At 38.6% G+C, this 17325-nt stretch overlaps 2 protein-coding genes across 4 annotated transcripts in view; one reads left to right on the top strand and one right to left on the bottom strand.

Annotated features, from left to right (window-relative positions):
* LOC145451721 (uncharacterized) overlaps positions 1-16239 on the bottom strand; it is a 118572-nt gene extending 102333 nt beyond the window's left edge. The window contains exons 1-7 of one of the 2 annotated variants that reach the window (XM_080329966.1): positions 16112-16239; positions 13617-13897; positions 13355-13490; positions 12363-12664; positions 10575-10704; positions 10212-10510; positions 9170-9398 (exon numbers count right to left, since the gene is read on the bottom strand). In XM_080329966.1, coding sequence (XP_080186092.1) covers positions 9267-9398; positions 10212-10510; positions 10575-10704; positions 12363-12664; positions 13355-13490; positions 13617-13897; positions 16112-16184 — 1353 coding nt within the window. In that variant the 5' untranslated portion in view covers positions 16185-16239 and the 3' untranslated portion in view covers positions 9170-9266. Of the gene's footprint in view, positions 1-9169; positions 9399-10211; positions 10511-10574; positions 10705-12362; positions 12665-13354; positions 13491-13616; positions 13898-16111 lie in introns of those variants that run through there. The other variant, XM_080329967.1, reaches the window with a different exon arrangement.
* LOC145451713 (uncharacterized) overlaps positions 1-17325 on the top strand; it is a 312192-nt gene that overhangs the window by 228743 nt on the left and 66124 nt on the right. The gene's annotated exons all lie outside the window — the stretch shown is intronic.

Genomic DNA, 17325 nt, shown 5'->3' with positions numbered 1-17325 from the left:
TACATATAGGGCCAAATTCGACTGATATACATTAAGTCAGCACTGTAGGAACGCTACGGCGGCTATTTGGGGGGCTGCATGCGGCCCACTGGGCCGCGCTTGGGAATCACTGATTTAGATGATTTATCTTCACAATGGCTGTTGTAGATGTGGAATCTGATCAGTGCTGGAGCAGGAATTTCGTCTGGAGTATGATGTTCACTACAAATACAGTTAGATGCATTAATAACATGCCAACAGGAATGAAAACATTTATGGTTACGGTATATTTACGATCAACTAACAATGGCAGTTAATCAGGTACATCTACGTTTTTCAAGTAATAGAGTTCCTTTTACTAAATAATTAGTGCTGGTGGCATAACCAAGTACAGAAAAAATATAAAGTAAACAATCACCTGAATTACAAATGAGCCGAATTGGATAAAATGTCTGTCAGCTTGCCACATACGAATATTACTAATAATGTTCGGTCACACTGTTTAACGCTGTTCAGGTGATACAACACCTTGGGATTGAGCTCGGTATTTAGCTGCACTAATCATAATAACCAGAAATACTTTTACGCGATTCTAGAATGGACAAGCACACCTTGGACATATTTCCTGATACTGAGTTGTGCAAGTATTTTTGGCTGCAATCCACTCTACTGTCTACATATTGTTGGAAAGACAGTATCATGTAGTTATTGGACTTTCCCTTCCACCCAATTGATGTGCCGAGTTCGCGAAATAGTTTTAAATAATATTGGAATCTCTCACACATAAGAGACCTATCTACCATGTACCTGTCATTGTTAAGAATTGAAAGTAATATGTAGCCTCATATCATGTCAGTTTACATTGATCTCACCTCTGATGCTTGTGCAACACCCTTCTGGATGGTGTTGTTGACTTCATCCACTTGAATATCCCAGGAACTGCTCAAATTTTCAAATAGTGACGTCCGTAAGACTTTAGTCTATAATCCTCCCCACAAACACGTGTATTTCCAGTAATCTAGAAAAAAGTCAATAGCAACATTATCACGATAGAACAGGAGAGAGTATGATCGGATTGAAACACTTCTGGTAATTTACTCACGTCAAAATTCAACCCGACTACAGATCTAATTTTTTATATCCATTTCTTCATGTGAAAGGATAGATTCATGGCCTTTCTTGAGTCGTTGCATTTCAGAACACAACAATCATAGTGTGATCTTCCTGTCACAGTCCACGATCCCGTATCTATGCATTCACGTCTGTTATCAGGCAATAGAGTTTAATAATATATAGATTGTTTATCGTAAAAGTTCTTTGCAAGAAATCAACCTGTCCATATCAAACAGAAAACTGTATTACAGGTATAAATTCACTAATTTATATTACATAAATATATCCGTTATGGCCAGCCATTTTACAAATGTATATGCACTATTATCTTATAAGTCAAGCTGATATGCAATGATGTTCTCGACTTCTCGTGAGTTGTCACAAACCAGTACCGAAAACTTCGTAAAACTGGTGAATTTGGCTTATTTTCGCTAAAAAATGATTCCATGCTAATAATAAACATGCTATTTATCTTAATTTAGCATCGATACCCTGAACTGCATCATATCGACAACTCACGAAGATAAATAGCGAAACCAACTCCAAAACTGTCATCTGCGCGCACGAAGCAAGATTCACCGACCGCCATCCCTTGGCCATAATGGCGTCGCTCGTGAGCAAAAATGAAAATCGTGCATTTTTTGGATCAAATTAATTTGAAATTCGCAATGCTTTTTTCAATCTTTCGAAAATTTGTCACGCCGCTTTGATCATGAACTTTGACCTTTGACTCCAATTTCGTAACAATTGTGATTTTCCAGCAACTTTCGCGTCGGCCCCGGATCCGACAAGTACAGATTGCACATATCTGGATACTCCGAGAACGCAACCCACGATATGCTCTCAGGTTGGATTATTCTCAATTCTCAACAAAAGACTCGGATCAGGATGAATGGTCGGCAAATTGCGCTTCTATCCACGAAGGAGGCTGGTGGTATGAGAGATGCGCCAATAGTAATCTGAACGGAAACTTCAACAAAACAGACAGGAAGGTAATCTGGTGGTGGGGGGAACTTGGTGGTTCCCGTAACCTCCTGCGCTTCTCGGAGATGAAGTTTCGCAAAAGAATAAAAAAGTAACTCGTACTGAACAATGATTACAACACCTCGTCCCATCATGTATGCTTCAGTGCTACCGGTACCTCATTAGATAGCAACAAGAAGCGTTTGAAATGAAAGGGTAACCTACCCTATTTTGAAAGGCACATCCCAACATGCCATGCACCCTGACTTAGACTCGAACTCGACTCGGTGGTAAGTTGAAATTACTCGACTTGACTCGAATCAAAACTATAAAATTCAAATTAACTTGTGACTTGGTTACAGCCCTCAAAACCTTCTACGCACAATATTTTCCAGAAACTCGTTCGATTGGAAGACGCAGACTGTTTTAAATATTTAAGGATGTTTTTAATCTAGGATCAAATCGTGGTTTAGAAAATATGTAATCGCAGTGTCAGTATTTCCAAACTCATCTCTCGCGATTCTATCGAAATAAAAATTCGCGAGCAAGCGAAAGTAAATAAAAACCGTTGTTTGATATTAATATATATTTGTTCCATGATATTTTGTATATTTGCTACATGATATGTGCAATGACTTTTGAGATTCAATGTAGCTAGGCTTGCCATATTTTGGAAATCTAAAAAGAGGACACTTTTTCAGAAATTTGAGACTTGCAAAAATCGGTGAATTTTTCCCACTATGTGATCGGCTGACTAAAAAAGGTCAACTTTTACGCTCAGATCTCAAAATACAGTTTTTATCTACACATTGCTAGTGGTTGACTAAAAAAAGGTCAACTTTTCGCCCAGCCGGACCGTCACTTCTGTGCTAATTTACGGCATATCACTCGCATTTTGCTCTAAATATGACCTAAATTTAAAAAATAGGACAGAAATTAGAGATGAAATTTGGCTACATTGCGGATTCGGAATTACTTGGTATTGAAACGAAACGGCTGTCGTGTTTTTCAGAAAAGACATATCATAGTCTGGACCGAGCAGTGCAGCTCCCTAGAAATCGTTCTTGAAATTCGAAATAGGTCATTGTTACGAGCAATCAGACCAATGGGTCTCGCCTACAGACACACAGACGCGGGCCACTTTTCAAATTTCGTAGAGGCCACGGGCCGCATGAATCAGTGTTGGGATAACTCGAGTCGTGACTTTCTTGAAAAGGGAAAATGACTCGACTCGACTCGAGTCAATATTTGGATTGACTCGACTTGTACTCGAGTCATTACGCATGACTCGACCCAAGTCATTGTTTCGGCATATTTTATATGACTTGAAGATGAAGAAACTTCCGAATCGTATTGGCTAGATCAACGCATATGACGAATTCTGCCGATATCGCTATTTGTCGCTACTGCTTTCGTTGCACTCGTCTGATATCAGATATGTCTCCGTAAAAACAACAGACAATGGCACATATAGTAGCAATGCATATTGTTCAAAATCATCCTGTGATGAAGAGGTAATAGATCCTCCGCAATCAAAGTACTCTAGACTTTTCAATTACACAAGCAAACAATCGAAGCAACGTTCAATTAAATGCCAATGAAATGACTCAGATGGTCAAGTACTTGGAAGAGACTGATAAGCTCATGTGTAGATTTGAAGGCAATGATTTTTTGCATTATTGGGCGACCAGAAATAATGAGCATCCAATGCTCTTCACTGTGGTTCAAAAATGCTTGTAAATTCCAGTAGCTAGTGCACCAATGGAACGTGTTTCAGTGGATGTGGATTTATTCTAAGGCCATGTCGCTATAACATATATTAGGATCTCCTTTCCATTTTTGAATAGTAACTCATCATTGATTTGATCTGCTGTCAGGGAAAACACACAATGCACTCCATCCATTCGTTTTGTTAGGTATGTGCATTGTGCACGTGAATAATAATGAATGGCTAATGTTGTGTGATGTTTGTACAATAGGGTTGTTCAAAAATAACTTCTGATTTATTTTACTGGGTGGCTACTTGGTAAAATTGTAATGTTGCATGAAGAGAATACTGAATCTGGCTTAATTTTAAAAAGTAGAATCAATGATATGAGAGGGGAAAATTTTATATTTGAAAATAAAGGGAGTGTTTTTGGTGAGAAATTATTTCATATATTATAATTAAATGCAAGTAGTAAGCCGACTATTTTTTCATATCCAAAATATTCCACTCTAATAAATTCGCTTTTTCTAGTTGTAATTGAGCCAAATTTGCTATGAATCGTATTTTTACACAATATAACAATATCATGAGGCGTCCGGTAAAATTCGAAAATCTCTATTTGTAGTCAATACAAAATTTCCCGGCGGCTATTTCTGGAACTGAGCAGGAAAGCTGACCTTTTCTTAGTCAACCACCTGATAATGTAAAAGAAAAACTGTACATCTACATAAACATGCATCTGTTGATTCTCTATCAGCTGGTATCTAGAAGTGAAATCGTTGGTTCTATATCAGATAGCATGTAGAATGAATTCATTGATTCTCTATAAGCTATAAGCTAATTCAGTATTGAAAACATGAGTTGAACATGACTTCAAATATGTGACTTGGACTCGACTCGAGTCATAACACTATGACTCGGACTTGACCCTTAAAACGGTGACTTGGACTCGGACTCGACTCGGTGATGAATTGAAAATGATTCGACTTGACTCGAGTTAAAACAACAAAAGTAAGATTGACTCGTGACTCGGAACAATGTGACTTGGTTACAACCCTGCAAATCTCTTTACTGAACCTCTATTGTTCTATCACAAATACGTGGACTGCTTGTCGCAGTAGTAAAGTAAGTGTATATTACTAGTCAAGCATTGGCGTAGTCTTAAATTCTATCCCATGGATATGTAGTTGAGTGGTGTATCATATGAATTCGTTTCCCCTATCTGTGGTTTCGTATTCTATTCTCTACTTGGCAGATGATTAAACACGACTGTGGGTATACCACAGTTACGTAGTTTAGCAGTACTAGCCTGCACATTCGTGAGCTATACAAGGTCTTTTCGCGTGTATATTTAACTTTATAGTCATCCCTCGATTTAAAATAAACGGCGATTCAATCTGAATTGCAAACAGCTAGCAAAACGAAATGAAATAGGCCTAATCATGCCTCATACTTCAAAAAGACCACTTGACTTGAATTGTGTCTTGACTCGTGACTTGACTGGACTTCACTCGACTTGACTCGAATCACCTCCAAAAATCGAATGACTTGACTTGACTCGAGTCACTTTCAAAAATCGATTGGCTTGACTTGACTCGAGTCAAAATGTGCAATGACTCGAGATGACTTGTGACTCAAAGGTAGTGACTTGATCCCAACACTGGCATGAATTCATTATCGATGAAAAATAGGCAACAACGTTCTGAAACTCTACGTCAGTACGACGGTGAGCTACCTAACATAAGCGATGGGCATATTGACCACAAACGAAATAATATTTTATTAAAGGATTACAAATACATCAAAAGATCATTATCATCAATTTAATTTAATTTTGAACTGTGAGCTGTGCACGATACCTGGCAACGAATTTCAGCGGCTATAAGGGATCAATATTGGGACTAGCGAGATACGCGACTAGCCGAAAGACCATCTTCACGTAAAGCTTGATCTAGTGGGGAAACCGGAAGCCAGTGGTTCTCGAACTTTTTAAGACACGCTTCCATTTATGATACTCAAAAATCGTCATATCACAAAATGCCACCAGAATGCTAGCAATAGCAACGTCTAGTTTGATGGCATGGAAGGTTATGACTGTTGAGAAGAGACTTCTCTCAGATGAATTCCGGACTATACACAGAGCAATAACATTCCATAGAGGGAGAATCAGCTTATATGAATGGGCTGAAACGGCGTAGGGCAGTGGTTCCTAAAACTGGGGAGCTCGCACCCATCGTGTGGGCTGGAAAATTTTCAATTAAGCGCATCTACGCCTCACCTTCTGATGCTTCCGCGCCGTCACGAGGGCGCGCGCTCCCCAGTTTTAGGAACCACTGCCCCAAGCCGTTTTCTAAGCATCTCGGTCTTGGCAGTGTTTGGGCCATTGCAAGTCAAGACAATATTGCCATTCATATCAGCTGATTCTCCTTCGATGAATGTTGTTGCCATCATCACAGCCGTTTTTGCTAGTGACGAATAGTGATATTGGGCACAAGAGAATAGCTTATTTTGAAACAACAACAGCAACATGTTGAAACTCGGAGCCAAATTCACGAGTCAATTTCACGTCATCAAGTAATCCGTGTCGATCAAAATTATTGTATCTTGCATATATGTTCGGATTGTTCGCGAAACGCCTTTAAACCATGAGAGCGACCAATCATTTAATGATCGTGCGTTTTACTGAGCCTCCATTGTTCTTTCGCAAATAAATTGAACGCAAACTAAGTGATCAAAGCTTACAGCTTACGTTGTCGTAAACTAGTATAGTAAAGTAATTTTTGTTCGGTGTTTTTACCTTAGCCAAACCTCTTGTTTTATTGAAACTGAATACGATTATAGTTTATACAGTTCTCAATCATTGGCGCAGGCTGGAATTGTATCATATCGATTTGTAAATGCGTAATGTATTGCATCTTACCAATTCGCATCTATTCTTTTTTTAGCTGGTAACTATAAACTGAGGTTTAGCAGTTCTATGTATATGTGAGCGATACAGCACCTTCTTGCGTGTATATTTAACTCTATATTCGTTCATCGGTTCTAAATCAATGACCACTCAATCTGTATTTCAGCGAGCTAGCAAAATGCCATGACGTTACCATGCCTCATACTTCGAAAAGACAACTTGACTTGAATTTTGACTTGACTCGTGACTTGACTTGACTTGACTCGACTTGACTCGAGTCACCTCCAAAAATCGAGTAACTTGACTTGACTCGAGTCACATTTGAAAATCGATCGACTTGACTTGACTCGAGTCAAAATGTGGAATGACTCGAAATGACTCGTGACTCGAAGGTAGTGACTTGATCCCAACACTGGTCATTGGTACGATTTAAATATAGTCACGTCAGAATCCAAAATTCCAATTCGTCTTCAATCATTACCGCGCCATATTTCGCTATACACAGCCGTTAAAATACGGTGACGCTAGCAGCCCAAAAAAAATTTCGAAAAAGGAAGAAGGAATCGTAAAAAGGTGAAAACACTACTCGAGATAATGATAATTCATAGAATTGCTTCCAGAATTCTAGGTGACATTTAGGATGTTCAATGGTGCCGTGAGAAATGTTTAAATAAATTTATTTCCAAGCAAAATGACGGTAGGATGGTGATTGGTGGATCAATGACTGCTTAGCCTGGCACGTTAGGCGTTGCGGGTATGTATAGCTCATAACTATAGGAATTTTTGTTACCTAAAAATAGAAGATGTTGACCTACAAAATAAAAAATTTGACATTTCTTTACCTTAGAAGTCTTAATTTTGACAAAATTTGACCTAGCGTATGCAAATTAGGTGTTTCCCAACATAATGTTAGGATTGTACTACTTATCTTCATTTGTGATTGGAACTATTTGTCCTTACGAAGTAGTTGGGCCTGAAAAATCTTTTTTTTTGTCTCAAAAACTGACAAATCTTTGCATGAAAAATTTTTAGTTTAGCGAAATCTGTTCCTACACATTATGGTAGAAGTAATAATCTCTTTTGAAGTACAACGAAAGATGCCATCTTTCATTCTGGAGTTGAAAGTGTCCGTCCGAGAATTGAGAAAGAACGTTTAACAGCACCGAAGTTTTGTGCACACTGCTCGTGACAAACAGGGTTGCTTCATTATAGCAATGATTCCTACATCACAATTTTTCATCACGGGCTTTTTGATATAAAAACCATGCAAGGTCCAGGCAGTCTTGTTTCAGTTGCGATATTGCGGTACGTTGACCATAACACCACGTGAACCCATTTAAATCTTCATGATTCACAATGAGCAGACAGTGGGCCGTCTATAACGGTAGGCTAATAAAGTAGGCTAACAAGCTGTAAAATGTCAAATGCTAAGTTCACCGACAGTGCAAAATCTACGGTACAAAAGAAATGCAGATTGCAAAAAAGTATTACCTTTGTAAAATAATTGGACTGTTTTCGACCTAACGCTACAGTTTTGACCTAATTTTGACTTCTTTGACATGCCAAAAAACATCGCTCCACTTATAACTAAAGGCGCAGTGGGAATATAGATAAGTAACCAACGAATAGATACGCAACACGTGATTCAGGGTCGAGTGATGCGACAGTCGGAGATTTGTTGTCGCTTGATATCATGAAGCGGCAACGTATTTACTAATCCCGTAGATGACGATCCGAACGCTCAAATTAAATGAAGTTGATCTTATTTGAAAGCTACAGTCGCGCTGATTCTGATAATATTCATTAAAATCTGATCAGGGCAATGGAACCCCCTCGAAATAACCCTCAAAGTCTGAAAATCGGCATTGTTCTGAACAATCGCAACCACGCAATGACCGTTGTTATGGTCATTGTGCTGCGTCGTTGCGAAAGTTACAACTCCGTGAAAACAGCCCGGGAATTCCCTAGCTTCTCTTTCAATGTGGGGTTACACTACTTCTACTTGACAAACTGAAAATAACGTAAAGTAAGTGAGTAGATCACAAAATATTACGAAGTAGAAGTAGCAAAAACTCTATCTGCATGAGTAAGTGCCAGAAGTAGAAGAAAACTACTTGAGTACTTCGAAAAAGTAGAAGTACATCGTTACCGAACTCCTCTGGCGATACAACCTATCGAGGTTTCACTACGGTTTACACAGTGGAAAATAGTACCGAAACTATAATTGTAATCCATCGAGTAACTCTGTCGCAATGAACGCATGATTTCAGTACTCGCCAAAATTGCCTTTAACTATACCCGACTAAAATAATTAGAATTTATAAGCGTACTCGATTCAGATTGAAGTACCGAATCATCGGGCCCAGCACTAATATTGAATAGTTCGTTTCCGCACAGCCAGAAAAGGCCGTACAAGCGGTATCTTGTCTAGATTCGTGCTGCAGTGTGGCCTGTCACAGGAATCACCTACGAACACATTTCATCGCAGTATACTCAAGTTTACGTACGGATACCTTTTTTATTGTTCTGCGGATGCATTGATCAATATAATCTGCTTTAAATTATTCGACACGAATTTTTGATTTACAGTGGTAGCTAGATTTCAAGCTTGTAGCTTGAGTCTTGACGGAATAGTTCGGTTCCATCATAACGGTGTAGTTTCATACGCCAGTACTGATGTCGAACGAAATAGTTCTTCAAGTTCGTTGATTCCAAACTGAAGTAACCCTGAAGTATAAAGGCAATATCGTCATACGCCTTTCTGACTGAACCGGCTTTTGACAAAAATGAGTCGGATGATACGGTTTTCAGCGATTCGTCTGCGCGGGAATTCTCGTCTGATCCTAAATAACTGGACGCAGAATTCGGATTATCAAAAAAATAGTATTTACGGTGGCCAACTCTTTAATTATTTGTTATCAGTGATAATAGGTGTGCCTGCCTTGAATACTATTTTATTTCAATCCAAATTTTTCGATAGCAATACCTCCGCTTCCACTGGTTGGAATTGAGCCAAATTTGGTGAACATCGTTTCTGTAGACAACCCAACACTTCCACGGGGTAAAAAGAAAATTTTGAATTTTTTATTTTCATTTATTCTATATAATAAATTGGATCTTTCATCTACTGTAGCAATGCGGCTACTCGTTGATGTTGAACCAAATTTGGTGTGTAACCTAACAATATAATTAAGTATCCAGTACAATTTGAGAAAAAAAGTCATTTTTGAATACCCCTACTGGATAAACCGTTGTATTTTACAGCCTACGGAGTACTTTTTACTTTTAAAACGTATATTCATGAATTAAATATTATATTCGGCATATACTAGACGAGGATAATTGTCAGCAACAAGTGGAGAACTTGAAATAACATTGCATGTATATCAATAATTGTATCACATAATATGACTCCACCAGCATGAAGTGAGTACACAAATAAGAGAGCCTCAATGTATTTGCACTGACAAGCTGTAGAGTTGCTTGGAACTTTCAGAATTGACACATTCCACATTCGAAAATATTAGCACCTAGGCGCACCTGGAAGAAGTGGTTCGGTCGAAGATAGAATGTGGCATCAGGCTTGTATAGTGAAGTCTCTTCGAACGGATCGAGATGCATCAAGAGATTCCTGTGGCGCAGATAGTGACCAGGATACAATGCCGATGCCAGTGAGATTGTTCCTGGCTCTCCAGTTAACCCAGGACGAACGATATGAAACTTATCTTCTCTCGAATCGAGAAGATACGATAAACCGGCGTTATCCAACCCTATTGTCTTGTGCGCGGCATTTTTGGAAAATAAATGGTAGGGGCCTTCTCTTCTGATCGTGATTGAATCTGAAAACGTGATGATATTCATAATGTACTTCCTGAAGGTACCATTCGCAGAAATCACGCATACCGGAATTCCGCATAAAACTGGCATCCGCTTTGAAGAGCGACGAGCCATCGTAGACATGTAGTTTTAATCTGTATCCTTGATGTCGTATGTATCGATTAGGGAAATTGTATGATTCAAAGGAAACGTAACCCTGGCAACAGAGAGTACACTCCTTTAAGCTAAACTTCAATGCCGTCAATCCAACCCCGCCTACTGTAAACAATAATTTCACAGATGTCTCCATTGGGACTGAGCACAGTGATTCGAGTACTCCAATCTTAATCGAGTATTAATTCTAATGATTCGAGTCGGGTATTAGAATTTATTCTTTCGAGTACTTAAAATTAAATTGTACGTTCCTGGCCAATAAATACTGATTTAGAACTACTATTTTCTAGGCATGGTGTGAACGTGAGGTTCGCGTTCACGCTCTGTGTGTGAACCTCTGAAATTTGAAGGTTCGCAAACGAGCCTTGGTATGCTCTTCACTGTGAACCGTTTTCATGTATTGGAATTTTCCACGGCAATATAACGTTTTTGGTTGAAATTCTTCACTTTCCAAGTTCGGGCCACTCTCCACATGGCGCTGGCAGCACTAAACAGCACTAATCGAGATTGTACCTTGGACCTTGTTAAAGTTGGTTCAGAGTATTCAGCTTTCCGTTTGTGAATAATTAGTGACTCTATGCTGTGAGCTGTGCCCACTATCACAAAATATCACGAGGGATATACACTATGTGGGAATTAAGCGAATTGGGCTTAGTGAACCAATCAATTATTTACATCAACGAAATCAATAGAAAGCAAGCATCGATGTCTAATGTAAAAATTCGATCAGGCGTGCGGGGTTTATCTATATTTGATATCCTTGTTGTATCATAAAAAAACAGCCAAAGCGACGGAAGATATTGATTTTATGGAATTAATATAGCGTTTGATTGTTCCAGTTGATACATTAGGTGACGGTTAAAAAGTCAGCATACTTAGCATTGTGGCATAATGTGACCCGAGTCTTCGCTAATTATAATGTATGTACGTGTATGTACACGACTATATTACTTTACGGAAATACAGGGTTAGAAGTAGCAATATGACGTCTCGCGGCGTCATAGGTTCACGTTCGCGCGCTCAGACAGAGCATTACCATACTGTTACCACATCATTATTAGAGGTCGACCGATATTGATTTTTACAGGCCGATACCGATACCGATATTTCGACGCTCACAAGGCCGATAACCGATATCATAGGCCGATATTAATATGGAAGGAGCAGAGAACTATTTCGCCAAAAATATTATATATTAGGCAAGGTGGCACTTGTTCATGCCACAGAAAGGTGAACAACAAACGAGAAAACTTAAATCGAAAAGACTTATTGCTTAATTGTGAACATTCGTTGAAATTTGGGATAACCCGAAAATCAAAACATGATACAGAATTGCAGATCAGTTCAGAAAAGGTAGATTGTAGTTAGATATAAAATATCGGTCGCGATATCGGCCTAGATTGGCCGATACCGATATTCGAGAAAGTTCCAAATATCGGCGCCGATAATCGGCCAAGCCGATAATCGGTCGACCTCTAATCATTATGAGTAACACTCGACTTGATTCAAAATCGAACTACTCAGGTACTTGATTTTGCCCAGCCCTAGTCGCCAAAAGCATAAAACATTTTCAGTTCAAGGTGCTTTAGATATACCAATACAGCATGTCTGCTTGTCGTCGCAAATGCCTTTGTGGGTTCAGTATGTACCGTACAATGTAAAGTATTTGTAAGTGATAAGTTATTATTTGTCAGTTTATACCTGCGTTAGTATCCCTTCCCTCATCCAAAATGAAGCATCATGAAAAAAGATGTTTTTCTCTTGGAAGGCATCCAGGTGAATTAGGAATCCCCTGTGCCTTAAATAGTGCCCCGGATATCTCTCAGACTCCAATGACACCGTCCCGCATTGGCCATTTAAACCGGGAGATACGACTCGGAATCTTTCCAGCCATGGAGAAGTTGCAATTTGCGGTAAATTTGAAGTGGTAAACCCGATGGACATCAATGGGAAATTGGCACTTATGAACTCTGTGGGTGCTGTTTTCGTGATCGCCAAGGTATCTGCAAAATATCAGTTGGAGTCATAAACATTCCCACTCATTTCCTATGTAGCCATACCGCATAATTTGTGCATCACCATTGTCCATTTTTAGGTTTATAAGCGAACTATTTTTAGGTTTATATAATTTTTCTTTTCAATAATAGGGCAAATATATGGTATATCTTCAAATTATTTAGGGATGGGACAAATGTAATCCGTCAATCAACACGAAATTTGTAGTTGCAGACTCGACGGAAACCAATATCACTTTCAAATTCGCCGTAGCTTTCAAAAGGTTACCAAACCGTAAAGCTAAGCTAAGGAGTGGCATGCTCCACTTTTTTTTATTTTATTATTTTGTCCATTTCTCAAATGTCATTAAACTGGCGGGTGTCATAACAACATATGATGAATCCCTCGTATTGAACATCGATTTCGTGCCACCATGACGTCACAAATCTTTAATTGTGACGCAAGAGTTGATTGACATCATTGTATGGCTTTTTGGGAATTACAATTGAAATTATAGAGCCATTATGGCTCTTTTGACGAAAAAGGTTCAGACACCTGCACTATAGTAACTGGTCATTGTAGTGACTAAGTAAAGAATGGTTTATTAATGAAGTTCTACACTAATTTTTGTGAACTATTAATCTATATATGTGAGGTTCTTGTTTCAAATATTTCGACGGAAAGGGGATCAATTCTACCTTCAGATTCCATAAAACTCGCTTCTTTTTTGAATACGTCAGTAAGGGGGTTGGGTAATGGTGATACTCGCAAGCGAAGATCCTGGTGGTGAATGAAACGGTTTGGAGCGTTGTATGACTCGTACGCGGTATACCCCTGTAAATGTTTCGAGTAAGCGGCGTCGAGGTAACCATATTCTACACCATTCCGCACTAATTATTAAATAATAATATATTTGATCCCCGTTAGCTAAAAAAACTCCTGTATCATAAATCATCTCACATCAAAATATTTTCCGTGACGTGGATAAAATGTCGCATCCTTTCGAAACAACAGATGATTTCCTTCTGTAAACGTATCGAGATGCAAAACCCAGCCCCTATGTCTCAAATAGCGACCTGGGTATCGCACAGACTCGAATGACACAGTTGACCGTATACCCATTAATCCGGGAGACACGATACGGAACAACTCTGGCGTAGTTGTGATGGTGACAAGGCCATCAGCGTTGAGCCCAATATTGAAACTTGGTAAGTTGTGTGACATCAGTCGACGAGGACGGTCTGCAAAAGTTCAAATTTATACAGTATGGAGAATCTCCATTGGAAACAGACACTTTTGTCAAACCAAGAATGGCAGCTATGTTGAGATATGTCAAGGATAATCTATAAAAACATTATTTATCGGCACATTGCTTGTTGCGACACTGATGGTATGCTGTATTCATTTGGCGTTGCATTACGCAGATTTTTCGTTTCGTAATTGAGACATCAAGCTCACTGATTGCCTTTGGTGACGATATTGTGATTGTGGTCTCATCGCCATTTTCTTCGATTTGATTTCAAGCAGATCTTTGGCCTGTGCTTCGTAAACAGGGCTACTATGCTTTCTGGGGAAGATTAGAATGACTACTCAAAAAGCTGCCAATGGTCATTTGTCTACTGCACCCAGTGTGCAGTGAAATCTTCATCTTCGATCAGTTCACAGATCTGCGGCCTATATGCCCAAAGCTGATATTAATCCTGAAATTTCACTACTGTATGCTATAGGGCAGTGGTTCTCAAACTTTTTAGACACGCAACCCTTTTGATAGTGAAAAATTTCGTGCCCCCTTCTCGTAATATTACGAAATATTAAAGATAGAAATCGGATTGCTAGCAATCCCAACGGATAGCTTGATGGCATTGAAGGTTATGAGATAATTCTCAAATATTAAATTCGGACAATAGACAATACACAATAAAAATGCCAAGTGCGAAAAATTGTTTAGTTAACAGCGGCTTCGCGCCCCCTTTCAGATGCTTTATCGCCCCCCCCCCCACATCGAGAAACACTACTGTAGGGAATGGTCTTCGTCCTATTCGAATTATGTTCTAAACTTTTCATCAAAATATCATTGCTAAATCCTTTTTTATAACGTCACAACTCTTATTCGCAATACGCTGAAAGCTGTAGTTTTCGAAAATTCAAGTGCAATATGCCGAAAATCTAGACCTGATTGAATAAAACGGATAACAGTTTTGGATTCAGCATCTAAAGTACACTATGAACGGTCAATACATTAGTAACCTCAAAATTAAAGCAGCACAGTGTTATAACCTCCATTAAAAACCTTGATCGGTAACGATTGGTCACCCGCACAAGTTTTCTAGCTACGGCACATGCTAACAAGATATCGGCGAATGGTGGACGGCATATTCAAATATTAATCGAGGAGCGGTGAAATGCTGATTTATGCCCCCTTCAACTAGAAGAATGGAAGAATAAGAGAATATGAACACGAAATTATACAATAACGAGTTATACTTCTCGTAGCGATAGGCCTTGTATTCCTACAATCCACATAATATAGATAGTGTATAGTGCGAGCCATCATTATGAAGAGTAGCTCTGCCATGGATTGTTGTATAGATGAAATTCTCTAAAGCGGCTTCGATGACCACTGAGCATAGCTTATACTTGGGATGTAATGATGAGCAGTCAAGTCCACTATCTCGACGCCTCTACTGCCAATATCTGTGATCGCACTATAGAGCTACTTTACTTTACGTGATATCTCTTGATTACGTGATAGTCATTGTCCTTTTACAAAGTAATCTATCATATATGCGAAATAATCGATGACGATTACATTGGCATTTCTACCAAATACATTACATTACGATAATAATTACTTGAAAATGCTGTAAACGTCGTAATCGATTATGGATACAAACATAGGTGGTCATTAACGAAGTTCTTTTACTTTTTCGAAATGCTTAGGTATAGTTTTTGCCTACATGCCCTTTTAGATATAAAATTTTAGGACTTTGAGTTTTGAAAATTGCGAAGTAGTTTTGCGTTAAGTATATCAGTTTTATAAGTAAAATTGATGTAAGGTTTTTTAGCCCATTTATCACGGTAACTGAACACATATTTGAATATTGCATCTTCTTGCAGTGTGTTTAGCCATTTTGGGTCAGTCGAGTAGTCACATCTTTCAATTTCATAAGAAAGGTATCCGATTCTTCGACCAAATCTTCGTTTTCAAACTACTTCGCTAAGTTTCAGATTTTCAGACACTGTATAGCCTAGTTTTGTCACGTCTTGTATATTGCTATTTACACGAAATTTTCGGGGTTACTACTACATCTCCTCAAGTAACATCGACTACGTTAATCACCTCTGATACCAAAGCAAGACCAAGATTATGTCTTATTCGATGTTGTAGAACTGTGGTTAATGATCTGGTATAAAATTTAAAACATTGACAAATTCAACGAAACAATGCATAATACCTGTTTTGTCTGACATAGCCGTGGTTATCAGCATAGTGAATGTAACCCACGCCTTCCATCCGATTCGCGACATGTTGTAGAAATAGCCTAAGATTGGATGCTCTGAAAATGCCGCACGGATGTTTCATCGTATAGGATTACATCAGTACTAACTCATATCAACAAAACCTATATCAGAATGCTTCTATCTGCACTATACCTTCTTTGCAGTATAATATACCTGACTCGAAGACTTTTCATGTGCCGCTTTTGAAATGAAAACCAGCGTCACATATCATGCCGTAAGAATTCAATGCAAAAATGAACGCCAGTTGCACCGGTAACTACGCGGTAGTTACTATTAAGTAAACAAGGCACGGAAAACTTTTGACGGACTCATATCTTAGTCTATACTCTACAGACATGAAGGAAATATTTCAAGATTGTTATGAAACTCCTTCTTTGGCAAAAAATCAGGATTATTTAATTCAATAATTCTCGACTTCAATACAGAAAAATGAAAAGCTGATCCGCCGTTTTAAATCACATGCAGTGAACATGGGGGATTGTGATGAATGGGTAATATGGATCATTCAATAAGACGTTGATCAATTACAGGATTAAATACTCGGACTCAGTAAGGAATCAAAGTTGGTCACTTCTCTACGTCGACGAACGAAGCGATATTGCCTGATTGACAGCCCGACTAATTTGGTAACATGCTGCTTCATCCGTCCGCACTACCACATAGACGAGAGTGCCACACACCGACTATCACAATAGCATTGAAATTCATATATAATATTACTTGTTTGAAGAGCAGAAAGCACATCTTTGCGAGTATAAAGTACGAACGGTCTGTTAATGAACATCACACGAGTGTTGAGCTTTTAATAACAAAATTGCACTGTGTACTGTATTGTATTGCCATCATTTACTTATTGACAGTATTTGATGTGCTTATGATCAGTCAATATTTCGTGGAGTCGCTATGTACATAGCAAATGAAGTGACACATATATTGAGACATGGCCACACACAAGTCTAAACATGCTTGTTGCTCACATGTCATTTAATTGTCCGAAGAATCTACAGACGGGCGTTTCCCAAAGTTTTTTTTTTTTTTAATAAAATCGACCTTCAAAAACGCATCAACACCATATCTCGCGGCCCCCAAATGAATTCAAAATTTTAGAAATTTCAATATATGTTTATGTTGTAGAACGGCATTATAA

This window comes from Botryllus schlosseri, chromosome 12, assembly GCF_051294905.1.
Source record: "Botryllus schlosseri isolate E-star chromosome 12, Bs_hap1, whole genome shotgun sequence".
NCBI classification, from domain to species: Eukaryota; Metazoa; Chordata; class Ascidiacea; order Stolidobranchia; family Styelidae; genus Botryllus; species Botryllus schlosseri.
This window is presented reverse-complemented; position numbering and strand designations above follow the sequence as displayed.